Source organism: Lutra lutra, chromosome 4, assembly GCF_902655055.1.
Source record: "Lutra lutra chromosome 4, mLutLut1.2, whole genome shotgun sequence".
NCBI classification, from domain to species: Eukaryota; Metazoa; Chordata; class Mammalia; order Carnivora; family Mustelidae; genus Lutra; species Lutra lutra.
In genome coordinates this window covers 79188528-79216485 of record NC_062281.1, presented here as the reverse complement: position 1 = coordinate 79216485, position 27958 = coordinate 79188528, and the positions used below count along the sequence as shown (strand labels likewise).

The 27958-nt window shown below is 38.6% G+C and overlaps 1 protein-coding gene across 4 annotated transcripts in view; it reads right to left on the bottom strand.

Annotated features, from left to right (window-relative positions):
* The window catches only part of ATP6V1H (ATPase H+ transporting V1 subunit H), a 155578-nt gene that overhangs the window by 76642 nt on the left and 50978 nt on the right, over window positions 1–27958 (bottom strand). For all 4 annotated transcript variants that reach the window (XM_047727107.1, XM_047727110.1, XM_047727109.1 and 1 more), the window contains one exon: window positions 833–1011. In XM_047727107.1, coding sequence (XP_047583063.1) covers window positions 833–1011 — 179 coding nt within the window. The remainder of the gene's footprint in view (window positions 1–832; window positions 1012–27958) is intronic.

Here is a 27958-nt window from a genome sequence, read left to right as displayed (position 1 = left end):
GTGTTTAGCACGCTGGAGGGGCAGAGCTAGGATTTTTTGGAAGTAAACACAGGAAATGAGGCTGGGGACAACTATGTGGAGGAGATATGAAGTCCCTTCTGAACTACACAAGGGTTTTTTTTTTATTGCATTGTACATCACTGCATAATTTTTAATATAAAAAATAAATAGAGGCACCTGGGTGCCTCAGTTGTTTAGGCGTCCAACTCTTGATTTCCACTCAGATCATGATCTCAGGTTCTTGAGATCAAGCATCATACTGGGCTCATGCTGGGAATGGAGACTGCTTGAGGTTCTTTCTCTCCCACTCCATTTGCCCCTCCTACCCAACCACCACCCCCACACCTGCCCCCCCCACACACAAATACACTGCGTGCTCTCTCGCGCTCTAAAAACTAAAAAATAGATGATACCAATAGGAACTTACAAAAGCAGGGGGAAAAAATACTCATTTCATTTATGGCCAAACCTCCTCCACAAATTAACAACCAGTACTGCTTAAAAAGATTCTAAACCGGGGGAGATTCTTAAGGGGTTCTAGGGTGACATGAACATCCTGTGGGAGTACAACCAGTCAGATTTCAGATAAGAGAATGGTGGGAATTTCCCCCAAAAAGAAGAGATAATACATAGCTATAATTAACTGCTACCATAGTGATGAGCCAGTCTGTTTTGAGTTTTTGTCCCTCATATCCCCCAATCCTTAACAGAAGACACAAGAGTTTTAGTGAACTCTTTTGAGTTTATGTTAGTAACAAATTAAGACTTTCTTAAAATACTAGGAAAGTCAAACAAGTTATCCAGCCTGTAAGAATTTTAAAAAATTACATACCTAAGATCTTGGACACTCTCACCAAGTTTTTCCAAAAGAAATTTTATATCTTCACTGATATCTTCATCATCATACTTCTGCTGTTCCAAGTTCTCCAACTGTTTCAGAACTTTGCACTGAATCATAGCCAGAGCATATTCTTGGCGAGTTTCTCTTTCAGTCGATTTTTCCAAAAAGTTCTGAGTTAGACAAAGACATGAAAAACTGTGTAATTTCCTACATGTGATAGTCTCAGGTCTCTGAACTTTCTCTTGCACTTTCTCTCCTCCTCTATTCTCAAGTTAACTATCACCTTTTATGCAATGACTGTATCGCAGATCCTTATTTCTTTGCTGTACACTTGTCCCATAATAAAATCGAACTTCTGATTCCTTGCTTACTTCCTGGCTTAACCAAACGTTTTAAATTACTGACCCAGACAAGTCTCAAAACACTGAATATGTTTACAATTAAATCCATCAAAGCCTCTCTCACAGCCTGTTCCTGAGCTTCTGAGAGTTCCCAGTGAACTCTCTGTTTGTTCATTAGCCACCTAGAGTACTCAGGATACTAAGAGTTTCTTCAAGTATCTCTATAAGAGGTTCTCAGTCAGTCTCCTTTTTTCCCTTCCAATTAACCTAAAAGGGACAAAGGGTAGAAATTTAAAAAAACAAAAAAACAAAAAACTCTCTTGCTTGAACAATTATGAGAAGAATTTTGTGACATCCTGGAAAATCCCCTAGTTTTCTTCTGTGATTTTTCCATTTATTAAGTACTTACAAAAAGAGCAACAGAATCCTAAATACACTTGACCCAAAAACAACATGGGTTTGTCTTGTACAGGCCCACGTACATGAGGATGTTTTCAAAATTCCAGTACAGTACTGGAAATGTATTTTCTCTTCCTCATGATTTTCTTAACACTTTCTTCTTTCTAGTTTACTTTATTGTAAGAATACAGTAATATAATACATATAATATATAAAATATGTATACTTGGCCATTTATTTTATCAGTAAGGCTTCCAGTCAACAGTACGCTATTCATTATTAAGTTCTGGGGAAGTCTAAAGTTATACATGGATTTTTTTAACACCACAGGGGGTCAGCACTCTTACCTCTACATTGTATAACTGTATTTATACAAATAAACTGTTCATTAAATTGACCAGTATTTCTAAGCGAAGACCATGTTCAGGCTTAGGGACAAAACAAGCTCTGAAGAAAGCTACTTTCACCAAAATGGTAAAGAAGACCTGTCAAATGCCTCCCCTCAACCCCACCAAAAAATCCTATAATAACAATTTCAAGCCCTATCTCACACTACTCACAAAATTAACTCAAAACGGATTTAAAGACTTAACCATAAGATCAGAAGCTATCAAATTCCTAAAAGAATACATAGGGGAAAGATCCCTGACCCTGGTCTTGGCAACAATCTTTTATATATGACACTAAAGCATAGTCAACAAAAGCAAAAATCAACAAGTAGGTAACATCAAACTAAAAAGGTCTGCACAGTCTCCTAGATCCACTACATTTAAGAGATTCTGCACAGGAAAAAAATAAAAAATAAAAAAAATTAAAAAAATGAAAAGGTATCCTATAGGATGGGAAAAAATATTTGCAAAATATGTATCTGACAAGAGATAAATATATGAAAACTCCTACAACTAAATAACAACAAAATTTAAAAATGGGCAGAGTATCTGAACAGACATTTTTTCAAAGAAGGCATACAAATGACCAACAGGTACATAAGAATATCACCAGTCATCTGAGAAATACAAATCAAAACCACAATGAAATATCACTTCACAGGGTGGCCTGGATGGCTCAGTCATTAAGTGTCTGTTTTCCACTCAGGTCCTGATCCCAGGTCCTGGGATGGAGCCCTGCACCAGGCTCCCTGCTCAGCAGGAAACCTGCTTCTCCCTCTCCCACAACCCCCGCTTCTGTTCCCTCTCTCACTGTGTCTCTGTCAAGTATATAAATAAAATCTTTAAAAAAAAAAAAAAAGGAGGGAGGAGTCAAGATGGCAGAGAAGTAGCAGGCTGAGACTACTTCAGGTAGCAGGAGATCAGCTAGATAGCTTATCTAAAGATTGCAAATACATACAAATCCAACAGGAGACCGAAGAAGAAAAAGAACAGCAATTCTAGAAACAGAAAATCAACCACTTTCTGAAAGGTAGGACTGGCAGAGAAGTGAATCCAAAGCGACGGGATGATAGACCGCGGGGGGAGAAGCCAGCTCCCGGAAAGCGGCGGAGCAATGGAGCACAAAATCAGGACTTTTAAAAGTCTGTTCTGCTGAGGGACATCGCTCCAGAGGCTTAACCGGGGTGAAGCCCACGCGGGGGTCAGCGTGGCCTCAGGTCCCATAGGGTCACAGAAGGATCGGGGGTGTCTGAGTGTCGCAGAGCTTACAGGTATTAGAACAGGGAAGCCGGCTACAGAGACAGAGCCAAGGAGTGAGCTCTAAGCTCGGGGTTACCTTGAACCGGTCGCAGGCTCGGTCAGCTCAGAGCGCGGCCAAAGACAAGGTGACGGGAGTAATTGGGCGCTGTTCTCTGAGGGCTCACTGAGGAGTGGGGCCCCCGGCTCTCGGCTTCTCCAGGCGGGAGACCGGGAGGCCGCCATCTTCATTCCCATCCTCTGGAACTCTACGGAAAGCGCTCAGGGAACAAAAGCTCCGGAAAGCAAACCCGAGCGGATTACTCAGCCCAGCCCCTGGTAAGGACAGTGCAACTCCGCCTGGGGCAAAGACACTTGAGAATCACTACAACAGGCCCCTCCCCCAAGAGCAACAAGAAACCCAGCCAGGACCAAGTTCACCTACCAAGGACTGCAGTTTCAATACCAAGGAGAGCAACGGAATTCCAGAGGAGGAGAAAGCAAAGCACAGAACTCATGGCTTTCTCCCCATGATTCTTTAGCCTTGCAATTAATTTTTTTTTCTTTTTCAATTTTTTTTCTCTTCTTCTGCCAAATTTTTTTTAACTTTTGCCCTTTTCTTTTTTAACATTTTTAAAACTAGTTTATCTAATATATATATAATATAATATAATATATATATAATATATATTTTTTTTTCTTTTTTATATTTTTTCTTTATTCGTTTTCTTTTTTTTAATTGTTTTTGTTTTTTGTTTTTTCTTTCTGAACCTCTTTCTGAACCTTTCTCCCCCCTCACGATTTGGGATCTCTTCTGATTTGGCTAAAGCATATTTTCCTGGGGTTGTTGCCACCCTTTTAGTATTTTATTTGCTCCTTCATATACTCTTATCTGGACAAAATGACAAGACGGAAAAATTTACCACAAAGAAAAGAACAAGAGGCAGCACCAAAGGCTAGGGACCTAATCAATACAGACATTGGTAATATGTCAGATCAAGAGTTCAGAATGACAATTCTCAAGGTTCTAGCCAGGCTCGAAAAAGGCATGGAAGATATTAGAGAAACCCTCTCAGGAGATATAAAAGCCCTTTCTGGAGAAATAAAAGAACTAAAATCTAACCAAGTTGAAATGAAAAAAGCTAGTAATGAGGTGCAATCAAAAATGGAGGCTCTCACTGCTAGGATAAATGAGGCAGAAGAAAGAATTAGCGATATACAAGAACAAATGATAGAGAATAAAGAAGCTGAGCAAAAGAGGGACAAACAGCTACTGGACCACGAGGGGAGAATTCGAGAGATAAGTGACACCATAAGACGAAACAACATTAGAATAATTGGGATTCCAGAAGAAGAGGAAACGAAACAGGGGAGCAGAAGGTATATTGGAGAGAATTATTGGAGAGAATTCCCCAATATGGCAAAGGGAACAAGCATCAAAATCCAGGAGGTTCAGAGAACCCCCCTCAAAATCAGTAAGAATAGGTCCACACCCCATCACCTAATAGTAAAATTTACAAGTCTTAGTGACAAAGAGAAAATCCTGAAAGCAGACCGGGAAAAGAAGTCTGTAACATACAATGGTACAAATATTAGATTGGCAGCAAACTTATCCACAGAGACCTGGCAGGCCGCAAAGAGCAGGCATGATATATTCAGAGCACTAAATGAGAAAAACATGCAGACAAGAATACTATATCCAGCTAGGCTATCATTGAAAATAGAAGGAGAGATTAAAAGCTTCCAGGACAAACAAAAACTGAAAGAATTTGCAAACACCAAACCAGCTCTACAGGAAATACTGAAAGGGGTCCTCTAAGCAAACAGAGACCCTAAAAGTAGTAGATCAGAAAAGAACAGAAACAATATACAATAGCAGTCACCTTACAGGCAATACAATGGCACTAAATTCATATCTCTCAATACTTACCCTGAATGTTAATGGGCTAAATGCCCCAATCAAAAGACACAGGGTATCAGAATAGATAAAAAAAAACAAAACCCATCTATATGTTGCCTACAAGAAAATCATCTTAAACCCGAAGACACCTCCAGATTTAAAGTGAGGGGGTGGCAAAGAATTTACCATGCTAATGGACATCAGAAGTAAGCAGGAGTGGCAATCCTTATATCAGATCAATTAGATTTTAAGCCAACAACTATAATAAGAGATGAGGAAGGACACTATATCATACTCAAAGGATCTGTCCAACAAGAAGATCTAACAGTTTTAAATATCTATGCCCCTAACGTGGGAGCAGCCAACTATATAAACCAATTAATAACAAAATCAAAGAAACACATCAACAATAATACAATTAATAGTAGGGGACTTTAACACTCCCCTCACTGAAATGGACATTCAGCCAAGCAAAAGATCAACAAGGAAATCAAGGCCTTAAATGACACACTGGACCAGATGGACATCACAGATATATTCAGAACATTTCATCCCAAAGCAACAGAATACACATTCTTCTCTAGTGCACATGGAACATTCTCCAGAATAGATCACATCCTCGGTCCTAAATCAGGTCTCAACCGGTATCAAAAGATTGGGATCATTCCCTGCATATTTTCAGACCACAATGCTCTAAAGCTAGAACTCAATCACAAGAGGAAATTTGGAAAGAACCCAAATACATGGAGACTAAACAGCATCCTTCTAAAGAATGAATGGGTCAACCAGGAAATTAAAGAAGAATTGAAAAAATTCATGGAAACAAATGATAATAAAAACACAACGATTCAAAATCTGTGGGACACAGCAATGGCAGTCCTGAGAGGAAAATATATAGCGGTACAAGCCTTTCTCAAGAAACAAGAAAGGTCTCAGGTACACAACCTAACCCTACACCTCAAGGAGCTGGAGAAAGAACAAGAAAGAAACCCTAAACCCAGCAGGAGAAGAGAAATCATAAAGATCAGAGCAGAAATCAATGAAATAGAAACCAAAAAAACAATAGAACAAATCAACGAAACTAGGAGCTAGTTCTTTGAAAGAATTAATAAGATTGATAAACCCCTGGCCAGACTTATCAAAAAGAAAAGAGAAAGGACCCAAATAAATAAAATCATGAATGAAAGAGGAGAGATCACAACGAACACCAAAGAAATACAGACAATTATAAGAACATACTATGAGCAACTCTACGCCAACAAATTGGACAATCTGGAAGAAATGGATGCATTCCTAGAGACATATAAACGACCACAACTGAACCAGGAAGAAATAGAAAGCCTGAACAGACCCATAACCAGTAAGGAGATTGAAATAGTCATCAAGAATCTCCAAACAAACAAAAGCCCAGGGCCAGACGGCTTCCCGGGGGAATTCTACCAAACATTTAAAGAACTAATTCCTATTCTCCTGAAACTGTTCCAAAATATAGAAATGGAAGGAAAACTTCCAAACTCATTTTATGAGGCCAGCATCACCTTGATCCCAAAACCAGACAAGGATCCCATCAAAAAAGAGAACTACAGACCAATATCCTTGATGAACACAGATGTGAAAATTCTCACCAAAATACTAGCCAATAGGATTCAACAGTACATTAAAAGGATTATTCACCACGACCAAGTGGGATTTATTCCAGGGCTGCAAGGTTGGTTCAACATCCGCAAATCAATCAATGTGATACAACACATTAATAAAAGAAAGAACAAGAACCATATGATACTCTCCATAGATGCTGAAAAAGCATTTGACAAAGTACAGCATCCCTTCCTGATCAAAACTCTTCAAAGTGTAGGGATAGACGGCACATACCTCAATATTATCAAAGCCATCTATGAAAAACCCACCGCAAGTATCATTCTCAATGGAGAAAAACTGAACGCTTTTCCGCTAAGGTCAGGAACATGGCAGGGATGTCCATTATCACCACTGCTATTCAACATAGTACTAGAAGTCCTAGCCTCGGCAATCAGACAACAAAAGGAAATTAAAGGCATCCAAATCAGCAAAGAAGAATTCAAACTATCACTCTTCGCACATGATAGGATACTATATGTGGAAAACCCAAAAGACTCCACTCCAAAACTGCTAGAACTTGTACAGGAATTCAGTCAAGTGTCAGGATATAAAATCAATGCACAGAAATCAGTTGCATTTCTCTACAGCAACAACAAGACAGAAGAAAGAGAAATTAAGGAGTCCATCCCATTTACAATTGCACCCAAAACTATAAGATACCTAGGAATAAACCTAACCAAAAAGACTAAGAATCTATACTCAGAAAACTATAAAGTACTCATGAAAGAAATTGAGGAAGACACAAAGAAATGGAAAAATGTTCCATGCTCCTGGATTGGAAGAATAAATATTGTGAAAATGTCTATGCTACCTAAAGCAATCTACACATTTAATGCAATTCCTATCAAAGTACCATCCATTTTTTTCAAAGAAATGGAACAAATAATCCCAAAATTTATATGGAACCAGAAAAGACCTCGAATAGCCAAAGGAATATTGAAAAAGAAAGCCAAAGTTGGTGGCATCACAATTCCGGACTTCAAGCTCTATTACAAAGCTGTCATCATCAAGACAGCATGGTACTGGCACAAAAACAGACACATAGATCAATGGAACAGAATAGAGAGCCCAGAAATGGACCCTCAACTCTATGGTCAACTCATCTTCGACAAAGCAGGAAAGAATGTCCAATGGAAAAAAGACAGCCTCTTCAATAAATGGTGTTGGGAAAATTGGACAGCCACATGCAGAAAAATGAAATTGGACCATTTCCTTACACCACACACGAAAATAGACTCAAAATGGATGAAGGACCTCAATGGGAGAAAGGAATCCATCAAAATCCTTGAGGAGAACACAGACAGCAATCTCTTCGACCTCAGCCGCAGCAACATCTTCCTAGGAACATTGCCAAAGGCAAGGGAAGCAAGGGCAAAAATGAACTATTGGGATTTCATCAAGATCAAAAGCTTTTGCACAGCAAAGGAAACAGTTAACAAAACCAAAAGACAACTGACAGAATGGGAGAAGATATTTGCAAATGACATATCAGATAAAGGGCTAGTGTCCAAAATCTATAAAGAACTTAGCAAACTCAACACCCAAAGAACAAATAATCCAATCAAGAAATGGGCAGAGGACATGAACAGACATTTCTGCAAAGAAGACATCCAGATGGCCAACAGACACATGAAAAAGTGCTCCATATCACTCGGCATCAGGGAAATACAAATCAAAACCACCATGAGATATCACCTCACCACCAGTCAGAATGGCTAAAATTAACAAGTCAGGAAATGACAGATGCTGGTGAGGATGCAGAGAAAGGGGAACCCTCCTACACTGTTGGTGGGAATGCAAGCTGGTGCAACCACTCTGGAAAACAGCATGGAGGTTCCTCAAAATGTTGAAAATAGAACTACCCTATGACCCTGCAATTGCACTGCTGGGTATTTACCCTAAAGAAACGAACGTAGTGATCCAAAGGGGCACGTGCACCCGAATGTTTATAGCAGCAATGTCTACAATAGCCAAACTATGGAAAGAACCTAGATATCCATCAACAGATGAATGGATAAAGAAGATGTGGTATATATACACAATGGAATACTATGCAGCCATCAAAAGAAATGAAATCTTGCCATTTGCGACAACGTGGATGGAACTAGAGGGTATCATGCTTAGCGAAATAAGTCAATCAGAGAAAGACAACTATCATATGATCTCCCTGATATGAGGGAGAAGAGATGCAACATGGGGGGTTAAGGAGGTAGGAGAAGAGTAAATGAAACAAGATGGGATTGGGAGGGAGACAAACCAAAAGTTACTCTTAATCTCACAAAACAAACTGAGGGTTGATGGGGGGAGGGGGTTGGGAGAGGGGGGCTGGGGTTATGGACACTGGGGAGGGTATGTGCTATGGTGAGTGCTATGAAGTGTATAAACCGGGAGATTCACAGACCTGTACCCCTGGGGATAAAAATATACTATATGTTTATAAAAAATAAAATTTAAAAAAAAAGAAAAAATAGAATATCACATATGTTAGGATGGCTATCATCAAAAAAACAAAAGACAACAGGTGTTGCCAAGGTTATGGAGAAAAGTGCACACTTGTGCACTGTTGATGAGAATACAAACTGGTACAGCCTCTGTGGAATACGATATGCAGGTACCTCAAAAAATTAAAAAGAGAACTACTATATGCTCCAGACATTCTACTCCTAGATATTTATCCAAAAAAAGTAAAAACAGAGGATATCTGTATTATTATCTGCAGAGATTACCTGCATTCCCATGTTTATTTCACCATTATTCACAATAGCCAAGATTTGGGGATAATCTACCTATCCATGGAAGGATGAGTGGATAAAGAAAATGGGGTATATGAGTGTACATATATATATATATATCTATATAGGTATATATATATATATATACACACAAAAAAAAATGGAATATTATCCAGCCATTAAAAAAAAAGGAAATATTTCCATTTGTGACATCATGGATAGACTTTCAGGTCATTATGCTAAGTGAAATGTCAGAGAAAGACAAATGCTATATGATCTCATTTATATGTGGAAGGTTAAAAAAAGAAAAAAATTCAGTTAAAAAAAAACCCAAACTCATAGATACAGAAAACAGAGTGGTGATTGCCAGATTGGGGGGTGGGGGTGGTAGGGGGAGAAGGGAAACAAACTAAGTGAAGGGGATTAAAAGGTACAAATTTCCAGTCACAAAATAAGGAAGTCCTGGGTGCCTGTCTGGCTCAGTTAGTTGGGTATCTGCCTTTGGCTCACAACCCACGCCAGGCTCTCTGTCTGACAAAGAGCCTGCTTCTCCCTCTCCCTCTGCCTGCCACTCCCCCTGCTTGTGCACATGCACGCTATCAAATAAGTAAATAAAATCTTTTGAAAAATAAAATAAAATAAGTAAGTCTGGGGATACAATATACAGCATGACGACTGTAGTTAATAATACTATATGTATTCCGGAAAGGTGCTAAGAAAGTAGATCCTAAAAGTTCTCATCACAAGAAAAAAAATTTGTAACTATGTGTGGTAATACATGTTGTTAATTATTAATTAGACTTACTGTGGTGATCATTTTACAATATATACAAATATCAAATTATTATTTGATAATAAAATGTATGTCAATTATATCTCAATTTTTATTTTTTATTTTTTTTTAAAGATTTCATTTATTCATCTGACAGAGAGAGATCACAAGTAGGCAGAGAGGCCGGCAGAGAGAGAGGAAGGGAAGCAGGCTCCCTGCTGAGCAGAGAGCCTGATGAGGGGCTCAATACCAGGACCCTGGGATCATGACCTGAGCCAAAGGCAGAGATTTTAACCCACTGAGCCACCCAGGCGCCCCTGTATCTCAATTTTTAAAGAATAAAGGTAAATAAACAATTTTTAGATATTGAAATTAAGATAACTGGTCACTAGCAGACATGTGGTAGAAGACATGCTGAAGCATGGGTGGGCAGACTTTCTAAGAAGGGCCAAATAGTCAATATTTTAGGTGTTGAGGTCTCTATCACAGCTATTCATTTCTGCAATTACAGTGCAAAAGCAGGTATACAAAATACAAAAAATAAATAAATAAATAAGCATAGCAGTGTTCCAACAAAGCTTTACTTATAAAAACCGGTGGTGGGCCAGATTTGGCCCATGAACTATTACAGACTGATGAGCCCTGAACTAAGGGAAATTCTGCAGGTGGCAGAAAATGACACTGTACAATGGAAAGATGAATCTACAGGAAAGAAAGAACCGCAGATATGATAAATAGCTGAATAAATATAAAAAACAATTTTTCCCCTCTTCACTTGGTACCCTCACCATGAAAGACCATAAGATGAGCCATAAAACAAGTCTCAAATTTCCAAGAATTGAAACTTTAATTAGAGTATGTTCCCTGGCCATAATGAAATTCAATTACAGACCTTATTCTGTGGGGAGCCCTAAATTCTGATACCCTCTCCCTTTATGAAAGTCTTCCCTTCTTCCTTTGCTTTTGTTAAGACTTTAGATTATTTTACTGAATTTTCTGTTACTTTTTCAAGTTATTTTTCTTACTACTTTCTTCTAACTTTAGAAACATACCAAAACTCTTGCTCATCTGATCCTTTGTTATTTTTACTACCTATCTGCTGACTAGAGAATTAAATTTCATATTTGAGGTATTAGCATAACTAGTGATTTCAACTCTAACCTCAACACAGTCAATATAATAACTAACATAGAATACCACTATTATATTCTTCTAAAACCACCTCTTCTCTCAATTCTCCAAAATAATAGTACTCTAGAACTTGGTCATACTTGATTCTCCCCTTTACTTTAACCTTATGTCAAATCAGTCAATGAGCCTTATCATTTTCCCTTTATGTTTTAATTTCATCTTTGGCTCTCATTAAAAAGAATAAAAAGGATTGAATGAATTATGAAAAGCACTTAAGAAACTGAACTTGCCAAAAACAAACCTAGATAATCCAGCAGCAATGTACTCTTTAAAGGCCCTAAAATTCAATGTCACCTTCACCTCAACAAACTCAAAAGTATAAATATATCATTTTTATCTTTTTGTCCAAGTAAAGGTGCAGAAATCTTCCCTAAGAGCACAGAGGAATCATGTGATAATTCAGCTCTTTCCTTCACCAGAACTGCTAGCCTTGTGAAATTATACAAAACAGGGCTTATATATTATATTATATTATATTATATTATATTATATCAAATTATAACAGGACTTCTCAAACCATCTGTGGTGAAAACCAGTTGTGTTTGTTTTTTAACTTCCAATTAGTCATGAACAAATACTTCTATAAAATACAATAAAAATGACTTTCTAGAAAAATGCATTTTAAAATACACACAAAATATAAGCTCAAATTTCATATTACTAAATTTGACAGATATGCAACTATTCCATCAAGTTACTGTAAGCTTCTAACAGCTAACCCTTACTTTCTATATGTACCCACTGCAGACTGCTAACAGTTCACAGCTCTGCACTGACATGCACATCACACTTGAAGTATCACTGTATAAACACTTACCATGAGATTAAAAACTGTCTCAATATTACTATACCTCATTCAAACTTGGTACCTAATGAGCAAGATAGATAAATCCCTGAAATAAGGAATGAGGTACAGACTTGGGAGTAAAAAATTTTTTTTTAAAGATTTTATTTATTTATTTGACAGAGATCACAAGCAGGCAGAAAGGCAGGCAGAGAGAGAGGAGGAAGCAGGCTCCCCGCTGAGCAGAGAGCCTGATGCAGGGCTCGATCCCAGGACCCTGGGATCATGACCTGAGCCGAAGGCAGAGGCTCTAACCCACTGAGCCACCCAGGCGCCCAAGGAGTAAAATTTTTTGATAACAATACTTCCATGCCAAAGCAGTAGGCAAAACAGCACCCATGCACTTGAACTAGGGTGTACCTACCTGAAAGGGCGACAACTATAAACAGCCTGCACAGAAAGATGTAGGTAAGTACAGGTCTGTGTCTGCGTGTTAATGTGTGTGGGTGTAAATTAAATATCATGACTACTATAGCCAATAAAAATCGAAGTCCAATTTGGTGGTATTTCTTTTGAACTAAGCCTTTCTGAAAACCACTGAGTTGTAAAAATATAATTTATCTTATTATCTGACATATTACATAGGCTCTTGACTAAGTGGAGCCAGAAAGAGAAATAATACTCACAACCGATGTAAAACTCTAAACAACAAATATGATCTTCGATGTCTCTTTCAGCCACAGGCTCAAAACATACTAATTTATTTTAGGAACTAAAGATTGACAAATCAATTTAACCAACAGAATAACATTTGCAGAGACCTGGAGTCCAGTACCTGCTATGAATAAGTGAGACTGACATTTTCAAAAATAAAATTCACCAAGCCAAATGGAAAAAAAAATAATTAGCCATTTTTCCAGCTCACAGCAACTCAGCTAGCTTCCTAAAGTCTTCAGCACAAAAATTTCCTTCCTGAGTTTCAAGATGTGGGAAAAAATACATGACTAGGCCATCCTTAAACAACCTCATCAGTGAATCTTCTTTAACATTACAGGAATGTGAGAATGATAAAGAAAAAAAAAAAGACACATCATATTTTCACCTACTGATGGTCTAAGTCAAATGGCTTTACTATGCCACTACTAACAACTTAATTTTAACTCAGTTGTGTACATTAAAGTTATGGATGTCTAAAGATATTCTTCTGATTTTCGGCCCTTAGAATATTCCCCTAATGACTGTGCTGTTCCAAATTTAGCACAGCAGAGTCTAAAAAACCAATATTCTTGCCAAGAGATTGAGTCTATTTTACATAATCTGAAATCCAAATGAGATAACAGAAGCCCAGGAATTAGCCTAATAATTAGTTCCATGTGCTGTGGGTACAAAATTCAAACTGTAAATAAAGTTTAAATAAGGTTTTTAAATCTTGTTAAATGTTACTTAAATATTCATGCTGCCTCTTCTAAATCAAACAGGTCAGCATTGAATCTTTGCCTATGTTCAACACCAAGCAAGAACTCAATTTACAGAGGTAGGGGATTTAATAGGCAAATTGCTATTATTCTCTGACTTTCTGGAGAGAAAAGGCAAAAACTGTATATTTACTATTGGCAGGCTCCTGCTGTCTCACTGAATCCTTCCTTAATCTCAAAATGAGTTAAGTATTACTAACGACCTTTCACAGACAGAAAAATTCATTCTAAGTTCAGGTCATTCTCCCAAAAACACAGCATCGAATTCACACTGACATCTTATCCACTGCAGAGACTACACTCTTTCTAATAAACCATACTGAAAGGAAAATCAGAAAAGAGCTACACTATTGTACTTCTCAAATTTCCATAAAAAGTAGATAAGCAATCTAGACAGGTCAAAAAAAAAAAAAAAAGAAAAGAAAAGTAAAGAAAAAACACTAAGAACCTCAGTCCGGCTCCATAGTTCTTTGGGACTTTTTGAGCTTTTTATGTTGTAAACCTTCTTCATGATGACTTCATGAAGTCACTGCATAAAGACAAGAATTTTTTTTTAGAGATTTATTTAGATGAGAGAGAGAGAGTGCATACATGAGCAGTAGGAGGGGCAGAGGGAGAAGCAGAGTCCTTGCTGAGCAGGAAAGCCCGATGCTCAATCCCAAAACCCCGGGATCTTGACCTGAGCGGAAGGCAGCCACTTGACCAACTGAGCCGACCAGGCACCCCTAAGGACAAGCATTTAAACACAATACAAAATCCTGAGAAAAAGTATCTTATCTTATTCATTGTTCTATTTGCTGAGTAACTAACACATTGCCCGTTACCACAATTGGTCTTTAGTAAACATCTGATAGATGAATAAAATAATCCATGAAAGATGAAGAAAGAGTGGATGGGAGAAGGAAAAGGATAAGAAGACAGAGGGAGAATCTCAAAGGTAGGATTCAATTAATATCAACTAACACCTCTCTTCTATGATGCGGCAATATTAGAAATACCTGCTTCCAATGGGCCCTTTATTTTACATAATAAAGATCTAAAATGAAAATTAATGAGAGGGAAGAGGAACTAGGCAGGAGCAAAATATTAAGCAGGATTTGTAGGCTCAGATAAAAAATGACCATATATATTATATTTAAGGCAGCTTATCCTGAGCTTTAGATTAGATCTTAATCCGTTACTATAAATTACTAGTAACTGATTTCTTACTAATAAACTCACAGAAGCTACTATATTACCTAAATAATATTTATTAGAAAATACAAGTTTATTGGGGCACCTAAGTGGCTCAGTCGGTTAAGCATCTGCCTTCAGCTCACGTCAGGATCTCAGTGAGGGTCCTGGACTCAAGCCCCACCTCTGGCTCCCTGCTCAGTGGGGTGTCTGCTTCTCCTCCCTCTGCCTCTTCCCCCTCTTCTGCTCTCTCTCAAATAAATAAAAAAAAAAAATTTAAACAAAGTGTAAATTTATGAAAACTGAGGGGGAAAAAAAGTGTAGAGATCTACTCTTTCAAACAACAGAAGAGCTAAATTAAGACCCTGACTTTTAGACCATTCTCTCTTCCACATCTTACCTTTAAAAAACAAGTTACCTTATTATCAAATTATAGGAAGAAATAACTTTTGATAAATGTTTACAATCATCAACATTTAGAACAAACATTTTAAAATATATAACATACAAAAAAGGATAAGTAGATATAAACTGAAAAATACTATTCATTTGCAAGTTAATTAGTTAGACAACTGTTGATTTATTTCCCAGAAAAGAAAGTCATACAAAGAAAAAAGTAAATAATAATGATCCAAGTCGGGGAGGAGTCAAGATGGCGGAGAAGTAGCAGGCTGAGACTACTTCGGGTAGCGGGAGATCAGCTAAATACCTTATCTAAAGATTGCAAACACCTACAAATCCAACGGGAGATTGAAGAGAAGAAGAACAGCAATTCCAGAAACAGAAAATCAACCACTTTCTGCAAGGTAGGACTGGCGGAGAAGTGAATCCAAAGCGACGGGAAGATAGACCTCGGGGGGAGGGGCCGGCTCCCGGCGAGCGGCGGAGCAATGGAGCAAAATAAGGACTTTTAAAAGTCTGTTCCGCTGAGGGACATCGCTCCAGAGGCTTAACCGGGGTGAAGCCCAGGCCGGGTAAGCGCGGCCTCAGGTCCCGCAGGGTCGCAGAAGGATCGGGGGTGTCTCAGTGTCGAAGAGCTTACCGGTATTAGAACGGGGAAGCCGGCTGCAGAGACAGAGCCGAGGAGTGACTCTCAGCTCAGGGTTGCCTTGAACCGGTCACAGGCTCGGTCGGGTCGGAGCGCGGCCGGAGGCCAGGGTGACGGGAGTCATTTGGCGCTGTTCTCTGAGGGCGCACTGAGGAGTGGGGCCCCGGGCTCTCGGCTCCTCCGGGCCGGAGACCGGGAGGCCGCCATCTTCATTCCCGTCCTCCGGACTCTACGGAAAGCACTCAGGGAACAAAAGCTCCCGAAAGCGAACCCAAGCAGATGACTCAGCGCGGCCCCGGGTAAGGGCGGTGCAACTCCGCCTGGGGCAAAGACGCTTGAGAATCACTACAACAGGCCCCTCCCCCAGAAGATCAACGGGAAACCCAGCCAGGACCAAGTTAATCTACCCAGGAGTACAGTTTCAATACCAAGGAGAGCAGCGGAATTCCAGAGGAGAAGAAAGCAAAGCACAGAACTCATGGCTTTCTCCCCATGATTTTTTAGCCTTGCAGTTAATTTAATTTTTTTTCTTTTTCTCTTCTTCTGCTAAATATTTTTAACTTTTACCGTTTCCTTTTTTAACGTTTTTTAAATAGTTTATCTAATATATATATATTTTTTCCTCTTTTTATATTTTTTCTTTATCGGCTTTCTTTTTTTAAATAGATTTTTTTTTTTCTTTTTGAACCCTTTTTATCCCCTTTCTCCCCCCTCACAATTCGGGATCTCTTCTGATTTGGCTAAAGCATATTTTCCTGGGGTTGTTGCCACCCTTTTAGTATTTTACTTGCTCCTTCATAAACTCTTATCTGGACAAAATGACAAGGCGGAAAAATTCACAACAAAAAAAAGAACAAGAGGCAGTACCAAAGGCTAGGGACCTAATCAATACAGACATTGTAATATGTCAGATATAGAGTTCAGAATGACGATTCTCAAGGTTCTAGCCGGGCTTGAAAAAGGCATGGAAGATATTAAAGCAACCCTCTCGGGAGATATAAAAGCCCTTTCTGGAGAAATAAAAGAACTAAAATCTAACCAAGTTGAAATCAAAAAAGCTATTAATGAGGTGCAATCAAAAATGGAGGCTCTCACTGCTAGGATAAATGAGGCAGAAGAAAGAATTAGCGATATAGAAGACCAAACGACACAGAATAAAGAAGCTGAGCAAAAGAGGGACAAACAGCTACTGGACCACGAGGGGAGAATTCGAGAGATAAGTGACACCATAAGACGAAACAACATTAGAATAATTGGGATTCCAGAAGAAGAGGAAACAGAGAGGGGAGCAGAAGGTATATTGGAGAGAATTATTGGAGAGAATTTCCCCAATATGGCAAAGGGAACAAGCATCAAAATCCAGGAGGTTCAGAGAACCCCCCTCAAAATCAATAAGAATAGGTCCACACCCGTCACCTAATAGTCAAATTGACAAGTCTTAGTGACAAAGAAAAGATCCTGAAAGCAGCCCGGGAAAAGAAGTCTGTAACGTACAATGGTAAAAATATTAGATTGGCAGCAGACTTATCCACAGAGACCTGGCAGGCCAGAAAGAGCTGGCATGATATATTCAGAGTACTAAATGAGAAAAACATGCAGCCAAGAATACTATATCCAGCTAGGCTATCATTGAAAATAGAAGGAGAGATTAAAAGCTTCCAGGACAAACAAAAACTGAAAGAATTTGCAAATACCTAACCAGCTCTACAGGAAATATTGAAAGGGGTCCTCTAAGCAAAGAGAGACCCTCAAAGTAGTAGATCAGAAAGAAACAGAGACAATATACAATAACAGTCACCTTACAGGCAATACAATGGCACTAAATTCATATCTCTCAATACTTACCCTGAATGTTAATGGGCTAAATGCCCCATTCAAAAGACACAGGGTATCAGAATGGATAAAAAAACAAAACCCATCTATATGTTGCCTACAAGAAAATCATCTTAAACCTGAAAACACCTCGAGGTTTAAAGTGAGGGGGTGGCAAAGAATTTACCATGCTAATGGACATCAGAAGTAAGCAGGAGTGGCAATCCTTATATCAGATCAATTAGATTTTAAGCCAACAACTATAATAAGAGATGAGGAAGGACACTATATCATACTCAAAGGAACTGTCCAACAAGAAGATCTAACAATTTTAAATATCTATGCCCCTACGTGGGAGCAGCCAACTATATAAACCAATTAATAACAAAATCAAAGAAACACATCGACAAGAATACAATAATAGTAGGGGACTTTAACACTCCCCTCACTGAAATGGACAGATCATCCAAGCAAAAGATCAACAAGGAAATCAAGGCCTTAAATGACACACTGGACCAGATGGACATCACAGATATATTCAGAACATTTCATCCCAAAGCAACAGAATACACATTCTTCTCTAGTGCACATGGAACATTCTCCAGAATAGATCACATCCTCGGTCCTAAATCAGGTCTCAACCGGTATCAAAAGATTGGGATCATTCCCTGCATATTTTCAGACCACAATGCTCTAAAGCTAGAACTCAATAACAAGACGAAATTTGGAAAGAACCCAAATACATGGAGACTAAACAGCATCCTTCTAAAGAATGAATGGGTCAACCAGGAAATTAAAGAAGAATTGAAAAAATTCATGGAAACAAATGATAATGAAAACACAACGGTTCAGAATCTGTGGGACACAGCAATGGCAGTCCTGAGAGGAAAATATATAGCGGTACAAGCCTTTCTCAAGAAACAAGAAAGGGCTCAGGTACACAACCTAACCCTACACCTCAAGGAGCTGGAGAAAGAACAAGAAAGAAACCCTAAACCCAGCAGGAGAAGAGAAATCATAAAGATCAGAGCAGAAATCAATGAAATAGAAACCAAAAAAACAATAGAACAAATCAACGAAAGTAGGAGCTGGTTCTTTGAAAGAATTAATAAGATTGATAAAACCCCTGGCCAGACTTATCAAAAAGAAAAGAGAAAGGACCCAAATAAATAAAATCATGAATGAAAGAGGAGAGATCACAACGAACACCAAAGAAATACAGACAATTATAAGAACATACTATGAGCAACTCTACGCCAACAAATTGGACAATCTGGAAGAAATGGATGCATTCCTAGAGACATATAAACGACCACAACTGAACCAGGAAGAAATAGAAAGCCTCAACAGACCCATAACCAGTAAGGAGATTGAAACAGTCATCAAAAATCTCCAAACAAACAAAAGCCCAGGGCCAGACGGCTTCCCGGGGGAATTCTACCAAACATTTAAAGAAGAACTAATTCCTATTCTCCTGAAACTGTTCCAAAAAATAGAAATAGAAGAAAACTTCCAAACTCATTTTATGAGGCCAGCATCACCTTGATCCCAAAACCAGACAAGGATCCCAACAAAAAAGAGAACTACAGACCAATATCCTTGATGAACACAGATGCAAAAATTCTCGCCAAAATACTAGCCAATAGGATTCAACAGTACATTAAAAGGATTATTCACCACGACCAAGTGGGATTTATTCCAGGGATGCAAGGTTGGTTCAACATCCGCAAATCAATCAATGTGATACAACACATTAATAAAAGAAAGAACAAGAACCATATGATACTCTCCATAGATGCTGAAAAAGCATTTGACAAAGTACAGCATCCCTTCCTGATCAAAACTCTTCAAAGTGTAGGGATAGATGGCACATACCTCAATATTATCAAAGCCATCTATGAAAAACCCACCGCAAATATCATTCTCAATGGAGAAAAACTGAAGCTTTTCCGCTAAGGTCAGGAACACGGCAGGGATGTCCGTTATCACCACTGCTATTCAGCATAGTACTAGAAGTCCTAGCCTCAGCAATCAGACAACAAAAGGAAATTAAAGGCATCCAAATCGGCAAAGAAGAAGTCAAACTATCACTCTTTGCAGATGATAGGATACTATATGTGGAAAACCCAAAAGACTCCACTCCAAAACTGCTAGAACTTGTACAGGAATTCAGTAAAGTGTCAGGATATAAAATCAATGCACAGAAATCAGTTGCATTTCTCTACACCAACAACAAGACAGAAGAAAGAGAAATTAAGGAGTCAATCCCTTTTACAATTGCACCCAAAACTATAAGATACCTAGGAATAAACCTAACCAAAGAGACTAAGAATCTATACTCAGAAAACTATAAAGTACTCATGAAAGAAATTGAGGAAGACACAAAGAAATGGAAAAATGTTCCATGCTCCTGGATTGGAAGAATAAATATTGTGAAAATGTCTATGCTACCTAAAGCAATCTACACATTTAATGCAATTCCTATCAAAGTACCATCCATTTTTTTCAAAGAAATGGAACAAATAATCCTAAAATTTATATGGAACCAGAAAAGACCTCGAATAGCCAAAGGAATATTGAAAAAGAAAGCCAAAGTTGGGGGCATCACAATTCCGGACTTCAAGCTCTATTACAAAGCTGTCATCATCAAGACAGCATGGTACTGGCACAAAACAGACACATAGATCAATGGAACAGAATAGAGAGCCCAGAAATGGACCCTCAACTCTATGGTCAACTCATCTTCGACAAAGCAGGAAAGAATGTCCAATGGAAAAAAGACAGCCTCTTCAATAAATGGTGTTGGGAAAATTGGACAGCCACATGCAGAAAAATGAAATTGGATCATTTTCTTACACCACACACGAAAATAGACTCAAAATGGATGAAGGATCTCAATGTGAGAAAGGAATCCATCAAAATCCTTGAGGAGAACACAGGCAGCAACCTCTTCGACCTCAGCCGCAGCAACATCTTCCTAGGAACATCACCAAAGGCAAGGGAAGCAAGGGCAAAAATGAACTATTGGTTCTTCATCAAGATCAAAAGCTTTTGCACAGCAAAGGAAACAGTTAACAAAACCAAAAGACAACTGACAAAATGGGAGAAGATATTTGCAAATGACATATCAGATAAAGGCCTGTGTCCAAAATCTATAAAGAACTTAGCAAACTCTACACCCAAAGAACAAATAATCCAATCAAGAAATGGGCAGAGGACATGAACAGACATTTCTGCAAAGAAGACATCCAGATGGCCAACAGACACATGAAAAAGTGCTCCATATCACTCGGCATCAGGGAAATACAAATCAAAACCACCATGAGATATCACCTCACACCAGTCAGAATGGCTAAAATTAACAAGTCAGGAAATGACAGATGCTGGTGAGGATGCAGAGAAAGGGGAACCCTCCTACACTGTTGGTGGGAATGCAAGCTGGTGCAACCACTCTGGAAAACAGCATGGAGGTTCCTCAAAATGTTGAAAATAGAACTACCCTATGACCCTGCAATTGCACTGCTGTGTATTTACCCTAAAGATACAAACGTAGTGATCCGAAGGGGCACGTGTACCCTAATGTTTATAGCAGCAATGTCTACAATAGCCAAACTATGGAAAGAACCTAGATGTCCATCTACAGACGAATGGATAAAGAAGATGTGGTATATATACACAATGGAATACTATGCAGCCATCAAAAGAAGTGAAATCTTGCCATTTGCAACGATGTGGATGGAACTAGAGGGTATCGTGCTTAGCGAAATAAGTCAATCAGAGAAAGACAACTATCATATGATCTCCCTGATATGAGGGAGAGGAGATGCAACATGGGGGGTTGAAGGGGTAGGAGAAGAGTAAATGAAACAAGATGGGATTGGGAGGGAGACAAACCATAAGTGACTCTTAATCTCACAAAACAAACTGAGGGTTGATGGGAGGAGGGGGTTGGGAGTGGGGGGTGGGGTTATGGATATTGGGGAGGGTATGTACTATGGTGAGTAGTGTAGTAGTAGTAGTAGTAGTATGCTGTGAAGTGTGTAAACCTGGCAATTCGCACACCTGTACCCCTGGGGATAAAAATATATGTTTATTAAGCTGTAAAAAAAAAAAAAAAAAAAGAAAAAAGAAAGGATGAATACCCTAGTTTTGTAGCAACATGGACGGGACTGGAAGAGATTATGCTGAGTGAAATAAGTCAAGCAGAGAGAGTCAATTATCATATGGTTTCACTTATTTGTGGAGCATAACAAATAGCATGGAGGACAAGGGGAGATGGAGAGGAGAAGGGAGTTGAGGGAAATTGGAAGGGGAGGTGAACCATGAGAGACTATGGACTCTGAAAAACGATCTGAGAATTCTGAAGGGGTGGGGGGTGGGAGGTTGGGGGCACCAGGTGGTGGGTATTGTAGAGGGCATGGATTGCATGGAGCACTGGGTGTGGTGCAAAAATAATGAATACTGTTATGCTGAAAAAATAAAAAATTAAAAAATTAAATAAAATAAAATAAAAAATAAAAACTACTTAATAAAAAAAAATAAAAATAAAAATAATGATCCAAGTCACCTTTTTAGGATAATCTAATTGCAGACATTGAGCTAAGGGTAAATAACTTTCTGAGCAATTTAGCAATTACTAAATATATCTCATTTTCAAAAGGAGTTTTCATGACAACTTAGGAAGAGTTTCCAATTTTGAAAAAAAGCCTGTGCACTAACAGAAAATGGGAACTCTCTCCTTCTAGTCTTGCTTTCCACAGTAAGTTTTGTTAAATAGAACACTTTAATAAAATTCTAACATATCAGTAACCTTAAATACTCATGAAAGCTAGAGTAGGAGACTCATGGGTAGGTTCATTCTCAGTGCAGAAGTATTTGCAAGTAGATATTCTGTCACTGAATTTTATTATCATATTTTTTAACATGAGAACCAAGCAAAGCAGCCAAAAATTTAAAAAGGGATTTAACTCAGTCAATAAAAAAAAAAAAAACAATAAAAATACCAATAAATTCAATACCACTAGCCGACTCTTTATACTCATACAGTCACAGATACTTGTAATACTTATCGAGGGCCTACTATGTGCCAAGTACTCATTTAGCAGACATTTATTTTTTCAAAGGGCATTATCATATAAGCATAAAGTCCAATGAGAGACTTAAGACAGATGATACTACTCTCACCAGACATACAAACCTGAAGCATGGAAAGGCTAAGCAAATTTGCCAAAGGCACAGAAGCCAGCCCAAGAGCCCAATGAACATGAACAAGAACCCACTGTGCATGCTGGGCATACACACTACCACCAATCTGAGTGCACACACTCTTCGTAGAAACTGACACCCAGCGTGATCTGCCCAAGCATGATCTGCGAAGAGATGATAATTCAGACCCCCTCTTAACCACTGTTTTCAGTGCCCACTACAATTCATCCAAAGTTGATCCACCATGTAGAAAGGGAACAAAGATCATAAATTACAGGTATTAAAATATCAAAAGGCTTAGGTGCCTGGGTGGCTCAGTGGGTTAAGCCTCTGCCTTTGGCTCAGGTCATGATCTCAAAGTCCTGGGATCAAGTCCCTCATCAGGCTCTCTGCTCAGCAGGAAGCCTGCTTCCCCACCACCCCTTGCTCTGCCTGTCTCTCTGCCTACTTGTGATCTCTCTCTGTCAAATAAATAAATAAAATCTTGAAATATATATATATATATATATACATATATATATATATATCAATAGGCTTCCATTTCTGGGAGTGAGACTATGTTTAATGTTTATAATTTTTCTTAATATTTTTCTACAGTACCTTTTTTAACCATAAAGCATATTATTTTCATAAATAGGAAAAAATCAATTTTTTCCATTTTCTTAATTACAGGTGCTTAATTTGGGACAGGAATTTTTAATAAATTAAAGACTCCTATAACTACCACAGGACAGAAAGGAAGAGAAACAAGGGAGAAACTCAAAACAAAGACAAGTTTTAAGCCTTCAGAAAATAAATACATGGAGTTGAAAAGATATAATCTGTATTCAGCCATAATGAATAGAATTTAAAAATGCAATCAGGGGCGCCTGGGTGGCTCAGTGGTTAAAGCCTCTGCCTTCGGCTCAGGTCATGATCCCAGGGTTCTGGGATCGAGCCCCGCATCAGGCTCTCTGCTCAGCAGAGCATCTGTTGTATGGTCAGTACTTTTCTAGGTGTTGCAAACACAATGGCAAATGAAATTAATTTCTTATTGTCATTAGGCTTACATTGTATTTTGTAGAGAAGGAGACTAAACAGATAGTCAAGAAACTACATAATACCATGGCTGGTGGTGATGAGTCCTGTGAAGAAAAATAAATCAAGAAATGGGGATAGAAAATGATGAGGGGGAGGGTATTATCTTGGGATCAGAGATTCTTAAGCAAGAGGTGATATTTGAGCTGAGAACTGAAAAGATATTCTCTCAGTATTGTACTGATTGAATTAGCTACTTCTGTTAGGTTTTCATGTATCTGTGTCTAAGGGAGTGACTGTTGCTGGCATATTAGAAAGCATGTTTTTTAATACGTTGGTCTTCTGCCTGGCAATTAAAATAATTACTTATTCTGATTGATTATCCCAGTATGTTCTGTTTGTGGAATGAGTTGAGCTTTCTTTCGATTTCTGTGTCCTTGAGTAGTTTCAGTAACACAGGAATGATCTGTTCCTTGAGTGATCTCCCTCACACTCATGCTGAAGACTCTCTCTCCCACTGGATTGGATTCTGGGTAGCACATTTCCCTCTTTCCCTTCACTCTTGAGGAAACATGCACCCTGAAATATCTCCTGGGTGAGATGAACCCTTTTCCTGAAGGTCCTCGAGGAAGCAGAAATCAGTGCTCAAGGCTCCAGCTCCCAGCAGAAGAGAGCCTTCTCTGTGTCTGGTTGGCTCCTGTTCTTAGAAACACTGTCAGGCTCCTGCAGTAGTTTCACTCTGCCTGTGCAGTTGCTGTGGAGAAAGGACTGCAAGGGAACCAGGATTATGAATTTGGGTGCCCATCTTCTCAGAAACATTCACTTGCTGTTTTGCATTGTTTTACTTGTGAAGTTCAGGTTCAAGTTCTTCCTGAGATTGGAGTGAGAAAGAAGGCGGGAGAGAGGGGCACAGGGAATGTCTATGCTGAGGGCTCATGTTCCATCTTGATCACAACTTAAAGCAACTTCTTAATACTAACAAAAGTCTTACAAATGATTAATCTTCAAAATATAATTGGCAAGGATTCACTGGTAACTGTATATTAAAATAATATTAACTCACATTCTAGTTGTCTTTTTTGAGAGAGCAGGAAAGTTATATATTGGGGATTTTTTGATATTTTGGGGATTGTGTGTGGTATATATTATGAATTTGAAAGTAACCTGATATAATAATGTGTAAAGATTTGAAAACTGCTAACTCATATGTAATATATTATGTGTAATAGTAAGAGCTGTAGAAAATCCTTTTGTAAATGTCTATTTTCAGGAGATACCTGAAAATACACTGTGCTCTGTTGTGCCCTCTAGAACAACTAGAAATCAGTCTCTCTTTGGATTAAATTTATTTCAGAATTTTGACAAAACTTCTGGAGGTGTCGGATGATCCACAAGTCTTAGCTGTTGCTGCTCATGATTTTGGAGAGCCTGCTTCCTCCTCTCTCTCCTCTCTCTCTGCCTGCCTCTCTGCCTACTTGTGATCTCTCTCTGTCAAATAAATAAATAAAATCTTTAAAAAAAAAATGCAATCAGGTCTCCCTCATGTCCATCAGAGTAGGCACAATATACAGTAAAGTAGCAAGAGCAGATCTGACAGAGCCTTGTTCAGACGCACTGGGCTTTGGTGGGTAATGCTCCAGAGCATGAATACACCTTAGGCTGATAAAGTGACAGGATGGCTGAAGGATTTACGTTGGCCCCACCAGTTCAATGCCCAGAAGGGTAATACAGATCAGCAAAGCAAATGCTCCATTTTACAGAGCATGTCTGTTCCTTCAGGAAACAAATGGTCACAAATCAGGACTGTACCTTCAACGGCCAGACTTATGTGCTCCATTTATTCCCTTAATATTCACTTCAAGGTGGGGACAGGGGGCGATCAATAATCAATCTACAAGAACAAATTACTGACAATTCCAGAAGTCAGCCTCTTTATTTGTTAACATTTATTAACCTCTCTCCACCTTTGTATTAAAACATCCTTCCAAAATCTCTGGGAGCCTTCTCTTCTCCAAACCTTCTCCTTAAACCCACCATTCTCACCCTCCACCTTTTTTTTTCTTTTAAGATTTTATTTATTTGACAGAGAGAAACACAACGAGAGAGGGAATACAGCAGGGGGAGTGGGAGATGGAGAAGCAGGCTTCCTGCCAAGCAGGGAGCCCAATGTGGGGCTCAATCCCCGGACCCTAGGATCATGACCTGAGCTGAAGGCACACACTTAACTGACTGAGCCACCCAGGTGCCCCCCTCACCTCTTTTACATTACTTTTCTTCTTGTACATTACTTAATGCTGCATTAAACTGACATTATTTACTTACATATTCTGTCTTCACTAAACTACAAGCCTTCCAGTGTCAAGCTATATCTCAGGCATTTGTGTTCCCCATTAATTATATAATGGCTGAGATATAAAAGGTACTCAAAACTTGGTTTTTGTGAATTAAATTGAGCTCTAGCAATGAAAGGAGACTGTTGGAAGATCCTAATTCTAGAACTCTTCATCTTTATTAAATAAATAAGACAATGAATAATGAAACACTCAAGTAGAAAAAAGAAGTATATTCAACTTAGCTACTAAAATACTTCAGCATGAAGTCTTATTAATACACCTACTCTGATTTAAAACTGATTATTGGGGCGCCTGGGTGGCTCAGTGGGTTAAGCCTCTGCCTTCGGCTCAGGTCATGATCCCAGGGTCCTGGGATCGATCCCCGCATCAGGCTATCTGCTCAGCAGGGAGCCTGCTTCCCTTCCTTTCTCTCTCTCTGCCTGCCTCTCTGCCTACTTGTGATCTCTGCCTGTCAAATAAATAAATAAAATCTTAAAAAAAATAAAAATAAATAAAACTGATTATTACCTTATCTGGACTTAACTGAAATTTACCTTGACAATTCACATAGTTTGCTAGAAAATCTAAAGGCAGAGCCAGTATGGTGAGGCACAGAAGGTACCACATTTACCTATTTCTTAAGAGTAAACTACAGAACAATTTCTACATGAAAAAGAATGTATTTTCTTTTTTTTTTTAAGATTTTATTTATTTACTTGATAGAGAGAGATCACAAATAGGCAGAGAGGCAGGCAGAGAGAGAGAGGAAGCAGGTTCCATGCTAAGCAGAGAGCCCAATGTGGGACTCGATCCCAGGACCCTGAGATCATAACCTGAGCTGAAGGCAGAGGCCCAACCCACTGAGCCACCCAGATGCCCCGAAAAAGAATGTATTTTCAAGTAAGCAATCTAAATTCCTCTCTCAGCAGGACCTACAGTTCTCCTTTTCATGGTTTCCCTCCCTTTTAATGCCACTCTTAAGATTCCTGAGAAAATGCACTAAGAAAAGAAACAAAGGAGATGACAGAGTTGTTAAGATAGTGGCTTTGGAGCCAGACAGCACTCACTGAAACTCCAAATTCCAATCCTACTGCTTACTAACTGAGGAATCAATCTGCAAATCTGGTTTCCTGATCTATAACATTAAAATAATCACAGAATGTATTGGATGATCATGAAGATTAAATAAGGCAATGCATGAAAATCATTAATAAATTACAACAGTTATTATTCTTAGCATCAAAGACAGGTTAGCATGATGGTTGAGAGCATGAGTTATACTGCCGGAGACTTAATTCCTGCTCTGCCACTTCCTAGCTATTTTGGCAAATTACTTAAATTACTTAATCTTGAGGCCTAAATAATGCCCATTACATGAAGTTCTTGGGAGATTAAATGAGTAACACATTTAAAGCAATAAGAACAGTGCCTGACACTGAATAAGCTCTCAATAAACATTAGTTATTATTGCTATTAACTATAAACATCTAGAAAAGAGTTCCTACACGTCAAATTTTAAAATTTTAAAGGTGACAAATGCTATGAGTAAGCAATTTATAGGAAGAACAGAAATAGCTGATAAAGATACTAAACAATGCTCAGCTTCATTATTAACAGAATACAAATTTAAAATAATGATTTCACTTTTCAGCTCATCTTTCGCAACAATTAA